The sequence below is a fragment of the Diaphorina citri genome, unplaced genomic scaffold (genome assembly GCF_000475195.1).
Source record: "Diaphorina citri unplaced genomic scaffold, Diaci psyllid genome assembly version 1.1 scaffold3907, whole genome shotgun sequence".
Classification (NCBI taxonomy): Eukaryota; Metazoa; Arthropoda; class Insecta; order Hemiptera; family Psyllidae; genus Diaphorina; species Diaphorina citri.
In genome coordinates, this window is record NW_007381306.1 from 6,628 (window position 1) to 14,371 (window position 7,744).

The window sequence follows — 7,744 nt, forward strand, 5'->3', positions numbered from 1 at the left end:
TTTATCCGCTGGTTAGAAGGTAAAGGTCACTAAAAATCTTAGCAGTGATACAGTGACGTTAAACTTCTTTCAAACTGAACTACCTAAATACGAGTACCCCATTGGACAACATTAAGCAGAAAAGAACCATCCATATTCATAAGGCAATTCCCCTTATGAATGGTTCCTTTGCTGAAACCATTTACTGATGAAAATTTGTAATGAAACAATAAGTTGAAAATAATCCTGTCCAACTAAGCTAAAACTGCGCATTCTTGTTTGTAAACATTGTTGCAAAGAGGCGCCCCTTTTTTGACCTAGCCCCTAGGTCGGGGGCTGTCATCGCCCCTGTCAGGGCCTCATATGGGGACCTTCCTATGCCCGCGACAGTACCTATAGCTCTATTATTATGTATAGGTCTGGTGTCGCACTATAGCGGAATGCACCACCATCCTACGCTCATCAGACTATAGTGACTTAGTCATTGTTTATACCACTGGTTCTCAACATTCCCCAGCCTAGTGAGCCTAGTTAGCTTAGAGTTATTTGAGAGTAGCGTGACTGCCTTGTAACCGCTAGGTCACGGACTCGATTCCGCCCGGGGGTGAATTTTTTCATAAACTCCAAAGAACGTAGAACCAGCCTAGTTAGCTTGGAGGGTAGCGCACCTTGTAAGCGCCAGGGTTTGATTCCCGCCCGGGGGAGAACTTTATCCAAAACAGATAAGGTTCGTTCTCGGAAAGACTGGCTTTCTCCTGCCCTGTCTTCATTCTCTGTTCGATTTCGGGACTAAAGGACCTCTGTTGTTTCCTCTATCAAACCTATTGGTATGGATAGACTTCTATGGATAGAAACTACTAGCCCCGTCGCACATTGGAAGCTTTGATACCGCCTGAAAATGCACACCTATGAAAATGATAGAGATCTCACCCTGGGAGACCTAAATTGCTCGACTTCAGTGTGAAAGGTCTGTAGTAGTCTGTACCATTACCATTTCTATAAGTTTGATTTTCAAGCGACATCATGCGGCTCCGCGCAACTAAAAGTCGCGCGACTACGCTTCTGCGAGAAGCCTGGAAGGGTTAATTTTCCGTCGTATCTTGAGAGAGAGCTAAACGCTAACTAGGCTGGCTTATAATTCAATGTTAACATTTTTATCTCGTTTGAATGGCGTTGTTTTTTATGATAAAGTAGATATTTTGACGTTTTATCATTGACAACAGACACCCAATGTAGTGAATTTTCTCAGGTAAAGGTTTGTAAAGTTGACTATTTTCTATTTTTCTTCACCAAAGGAACTCGAGTTTCTAACTGGTTACCAACTATTCAGTTGCTTTTCGGTAAATCCGTGGGAAGATAGGTTAGGAGTACCTAATTTGGTGACGATTTGACGAATGCATTGGAAAAAGTCGGCTTTGTTACGGTGAAATGATTGAAAATGATCTAACCAGGTCGCAGTAACAAAGAGCGTTTAAATAAAGCGGATGGCCCTACTTATACCAATACCAAAGTCAGCAGTTAAAATCTATTTTATACTTGCTACTCACATAAGTGGCTGGCATTAGAATAGGTATAACTTGTTTATGAATACTGCTTTGTAGGGCTGAATCGCCCCTTTCTTATCGCAGTCTCGTGATAATCTTGTGTGCAATGTGTATAGCGGAGCATATTTCTGAGTCATTCATTAGCAATGTAGCCAGTGATGTGACGAGGAGTGTATGTATCCAACTATCCAATCATCAGTGTTTGTTTTGTATTCAGTCCGTCCGTCAGTTTTCGTAGGAATACATCGAAAGCGGAGTACATCGCTCTGCGGACATTATGCAAAAATAATAGGTACTTTTGGTGACAATTTTTTCGAAATTCTCTGAATTTTTGAACTGTTTTAAGCTTTTAAGTAGCCATTCGCTATAAAACCCGTCCGTGTGGTTAGGATCCGGAATAGTTCGCGGCTTTTCCCGCGGCCCCACTCAGGCTGGGTGAGTAGGGATAGTTGGTCTCCGAATGTATTAAAAACCTCTCCACATAAGTTACCTCTTATGTAGAGGAGGTAGAGACGTTAAATCCCTTTAAAATTCATCGACCTCTTACGCTTACTAGTTGATCCTGTGTTCATCCCGCCTTGTAGAAACGACCTGTATTGTTTATTATTTTCTACAGGTTGTGTGAATAAGGAACTACTAAGCTACGCACCCACCTCAGGGTGTAAAGACTGTAAAAGCGTACGGAGAAGACATCTTTGTGAACAAACCGAGGACATCCAAACAAAGTCTATCCTCCAGACACGACAAGAGCGGGATTCGTACCCAGGACCTCTCACCATGCCCGGACGAGGGAAGCAGCCCACGTTGGAAATCTATAGACCACCAAGTAAGTAGAGTGATAGGGGATTCAACCAGGTTGGAGAAACACTTTGGTCTTCAATAGAATTCATTTTTTCTCTCATAAACACACTATAGTTCTCACATCTCTAATAAAGAACTGTGGCTCACGAGTGAGTTTCCTCTCATAAACATAGTGCTATGGTTCATAAGTTACTTGGAGTCTGACCAGAATATCTTATGACAGTAAACAATCTGTGATCACGGGCTATCGCGGACGCACGGACAATTTTTATGACAGTATCGGAAATTTGTAATTTATGACAATTTGTGATTCGTGTTCGACCTAACGATATTAAATTTTTAATTAATTTCCTTTTTTTTTGTGTTTAAAGAATAAATCTTTATAAACTACATTACTGCGTTCTTGTGATTCGTGCTCCAACTATTGAAATTTGTTAAATAACTTTTGTGATTTTGTGAGAATTGATAATGGAAATGTTCAAGTGTTCAATTTGTGACTTTTAATGAAGATCATTAGAAATTGGTAATTATGCAGAAGTCACGTCCGTGGAAAAGAAAAGCTCCTTTTTGTATTTAACCTAACCCTATCTATAATAACACTAATCACTGCTCTAATTGTGAAAACTCCTTCTTGCGTTTAACCTAACCCTATAATAACACTGGTCACTGCTCGTTATTTTTGTAGAAATTTCATGAAACATCTCATAGAGTGCGTTAGCAGTATGCCATTCAGGACGTAAAACAACTGTTGAAGATGAACTGGTAGATTTCCAGATTTTATTCCAGTGAACTCAGCCGGAAAAGTGGCCTTTTTAGACACCCAAAGGCCCGAATGGCTTAAAATGGTTGAATGGTCTTTCCATACTTCTCCAAATTGGTATCTTAAATTCCATCAAAAGCATACAAGCCGTTCCACGTTCGGGAGCTTTAAGCAAATAATTTCCTAAAAAAAGCTCTTCTACACTTTCTTCGGAAGTAGAACATATAGAATAGAATATAGGTACCCTGTTTATCCTGCCAGCATAGGACTGAAAAGTCCCTTTACTCTCGCAGTCTAAACAAGGTCTTACATATTTGATTGGTAAGAAATAAGACGCAGAAATAGTGCTTTATTTATACTGTCAGCTTTTAGAACAAGTTTTCCCATTATGCTAACAGTGTAATAGAGCGAGCACCTCTTCATTGATGAATGCCCAAATCACCTGCAATGATTTTGATTTCTTCTCTATCGCCCCACAGATGTCAGATCAGATGGCCCGGCCAATAACAAGCTGAACGTGCATGCCAAAGAATTCATCATGAACTCCTTACAGAACTCCAGGTAAGGATTTATTGGCTTCATTTGAAAGGCCAAGAGGAAGAACGGACTATGCCACAAAATCCGATTTTTTCAAAACTCCAACTATCTCGAAATGAGGTCTGCGTGGCTTAGTCCGTTCTTCCTCTTGATCCCTTATTTATGGCTGATCCTACCACTGAGAGTTAACAGAGTTTCAAGGGCTTTCTTTAACGTCACCCATTTGACACAGGCCAGTATTTCTTGAACTCTGGATTTACTGAAAGCTCACTGTGGTAAGATCGGACATTAGTGTGGCAGGATTCTCCAAAAGGAGCTCTTCCACCCAACCACAGCTTTTTGATAGGGGGAACTGTAACTGCTGAGGTCTAATCTCCTCGAAAGCGAAGAGAGAATGAGGACATGATAGGAGAAAGCCAGCCGTTCCGAAAACGAACCGAGTCTGTTTAGAATGAAGTTCGCCCCGGGCGGGAATAATCGAACCGGCGACCCAGAGCTTACAAAGCATGCGCTCTACCTTCCAAACTACCTAGATCGGCTGGCCAGATATCTAAGTACGTGGTAGATAAGATGATTCCCAATATAGAAAGGTATGGCAAGTGGTTTGATACGTGAGAACTTCTGTATGATATAACCCAGTGCTTCTCAAACTGTGATTGGACTCTTGAAAAGTGTGCTGCGGTGGCAACAACTTTGAGAAGCACTGATTATAACCCAGCACACGTTGTTAGCTAACTTCACCTGATGAGAATTCAATATGAATACAGAATAGAATATTCATACAGAGTTCTTCAAAGGTTGAAAGTGATGGAACCCGAAGCCAACGAAATATCCGAAGACAGTTCTAGTTAGCTTGGAAGGTAGCGCACCTGTCCCGGTCGCTTGTTCGATTCCCGCCCAGGGCGAACTTTATCCTAAACAGATAAGATCGTTCTCGGTACGGCTGGAAGAGATTCGTAAATTCGTATAAGCTCAACCCATCCATAAGGGCTGTTAGCCCCTACACCATACACATTTTATTTGTCAGGTCTACCTGAACCTCATGAGTACACACTATCAGGTAGACCTGAGAGGCAAACCTGATCAGGTGTACCTGATAGGGAGTAGCTGGCCTTAGCAGTATTACAATGACGTCAAACCCCTTGGGGGAGAAACTTTCCAGCCCTGAAACACTAACTGAGTATCGGTGTCTCAAACGAAAAGAACATTTCATCTCCATCGGGCCTTGTGTCCCTTTTAACAATCTTAGAAAGCACTAGCCCTTGTTTTCTTGTTCATGCGGACACGGGAAGTAAGTTGCCTACGCCAGGAATGCAAGGATAAAGGACTGATAAGTCCCTGCTCTCCCCCGCTAAGAACTGAACAAGGCGAAGGACAAATTGGATTTAAATATTCATGTTGAGGGATGTGGTGACGTCACAGACTTGTTGAGTTATGATGATGTGTATGAAATTGATGAAAGATGGCAGTTTTCTGTTTACGACTCGGTTAGGGCAACTGGGATGTTGAGTTCCGGGTATGCGCGCTAGAGACTTCAGATACGAAGAAGCTTAACCCATCCTCTAGGGCTGTTTCCCCTACACCTAAGCCTCGCAGTTGGCTTTTTGTGTATGGAGTTAGTTTGGTTAGTTTCGAAGCGTAGCTCGCTTGCCCTGTAAGCACAAGGTAGTGAGTTTGATTCCCGGCCAAGGCGAACTTTATCCTAAACAGCTAAGGCTCGCTCTCGAAACGGCTGGCTTTCTCCTATCCTGTCCTCTTCTCTTTGAATTTGGGACGAAAATATCTCCGTTGTTACAGTTCCCTCTATCAAACCCCTTAAGTGGTCCATACTTGTGCAATTAACGTCTCGTATTTAACTGTCTTTTTTTCTCAATTCAACAGATCCGAACAAGGTGGAGACCCAAAAGCTGATGCAACTCGCCAAGCTGATTGTAGAGAGAGCCACGGAAGACAAACTTGAGTGGTCTATACTTGTGCAATTAACGTCTCGTATTTAACTGTCTTCTCTCAATTCAACAGATCCGAACAAGGTGGAGACCCAAAAGCTGATGCAACTCGCCAAGCTGATTGTAGAGAGAGCCACGGAAGACAAACACTACTCCTTCAGTGCAGCACGACTCTGCATACTCATTATAGAAGTAAGTCAGCAATTATTATGTCACAAAACATCTAACCAGGTCGCAGTAACAAAGGGCGTTTAAATAAAGCGGATGGCCCTACTTATACCAATACCAAAGTCAGCAGTTAAAATCTATTTTATACCTGCTACTCACATGAGTGGCTGGCATTAGAATAGGTTTTTTTTTTAAAGAGGTTTAACAGAGGGAACTGTAACTGCTATGGTCTTATCGTCCCGAAATCGAAGAGAGGAGGAAGACAGGATAGGAGAAAGCCAGCCGTTCCGAGCTGTCGCAGTAACAAGGGCGTTTAAATAAAGCGGATGGCCCTACTTATACCAATACCAAAGTCAGCAATTAAAACATGAGTCAGCAGTCAGCTATTTTATACCTGCTACTCACATAAGTGGCTGGTATTAGAATAGGTACCTATAACTTGTTTATGAATACTGCTTTGTAGGGCTGAATCGCCCCTTTCTTATCGCAGTCTCGTGATAATCTTGTGTGCAATGTGTATAGACCAGGTATTTTCCTCTTGGAAAACTGACCATACTGATCGTTGGAAAATGGACCACTGCTCCAATAGAAACTGAATGGAGTACTAGTCAATTTTCCAGTGGTCATTCTCCTGAAAGGAAAATGCACCTACTATGGACATGGACAGGCAAGAGAAATCCAAGAAAATCGTATTCTTTCATATTCTTTGATCTCATGTAATATCTGGGGCGAGGACCTCAAGCACCTTGAGGATAGGCTCTCCCCTAAAATCACCCCTGCTCCCATTCATATTCTTTGATCTCATGTAATATCTGGGGCGAGGACCTCAAACACCTTGAGGATAGGCTCTCCCCTAAAATCACCCCTGCTCCCAAACAAACTTTCACAAGTGCCCTCATCCTACCTTTAACGACTTTTAGCGACACCATTGTTACTTTCACGGGGGTCAATTTGATCATCAAACGAAGGGGGGAAACTCTACATCTACACCATTGTTTCAAAGACAAATTTAATAGGGCCGGTCGGGGTAAATTATTTATATCCCCGAAAGTCCTTTAATTTTTCATTTCGTGTCCACCCCCCCACCCCTGGGATTCAAGGATGCCCCTCCACAGCCATAAATACGGTAGACGGCGAAATACGATAATTATGAACTATGTAACGGTACAGGAGGAAAAGGGCCGCTGCCTTCTTCTTTCAAATTAGGTATATCCCTCGCTCTCCATTCGGCCACAAACTATACGTCTCCTCACATTAACCTCGCTCAGCCTGAGTGAGGTCGGGAAAAGCCAGCACGCAATCGACCAGATGGTCACTCATTCGGATACCAACCACGTCCAACGTTGTCTTCAGTGATCCATTTGGAACTGGTGTTCGTTCTCGGCAAGCAAACAATCAATCAATCAAACTTTGAACTCTGCAGCCTAGTTAGTTTTGAAGGTAGCGCGTCTGCCCTGTAAGCGCTAGGTCGAGGGTTTAATTCCCGCAAGGGGCGGCCTCTATCCTAAACAGATAAGATTCATTCTCGAAACAGCCGGCTTTCTCCTATCTTGTCTTTCTTCTAGTTTTCGGCTGACTTTCTCCTATCCTGTCTTCCTTCCCTCTTCGATTTCGGGACGATAAGACCTTAGCAGTTACAGTTCCCTCTGTCAAACCTCTTAAGTTATTTGTGTATATTGGACTTCCAACCAATCAGGACCGGAGAATTCAACGTGCTATCTCCGCTGGCTCATTATGTATTAGGATTAGGTAATATTATTCACGTGCAAGCTAAATGCATCTCACTATGGGATAATCCCCAGCTGCAACCCTACTTGTGCAACCCTACGTGCAACCTCCTTCACCCTAATTGAGGTTAAGCTATCTTAAGCCGCGTTAAGACAACAAATTGTATTAGGGGGAAGGAAGAAATTGTATTAGGGGGTTAGAAGAAATTGTATTAGGGGGAAGGAAGAAATTGTATCAGGGGGTTGGGAGGAATTGTATTTAGGGAGGTAGAAAATAGAAGC

General features: G+C 42.6%; 1 protein-coding gene across 1 annotated transcript; it reads left to right on the forward strand.

The window, feature by feature from the left end:
- Positions 1-1,002: 1,002 nt before the first annotated feature.
- LOC103520663 lies at positions 1,003-5,759 on the forward strand (the record flags this gene model as incomplete). The annotated part of the gene is made up of 6 exons (XM_008485764.1): positions 1,003-1,060; positions 1,741-1,815; positions 2,140-2,349; positions 3,564-3,645; positions 5,503-5,552; positions 5,641-5,759. Coding segments are annotated over exons 1-6 (594 nt in total), but the record flags the coding sequence as incomplete, so codon positions are not given.
- Between the last annotated feature and the right edge of the window lie 1,985 nt (positions 5,760-7,744).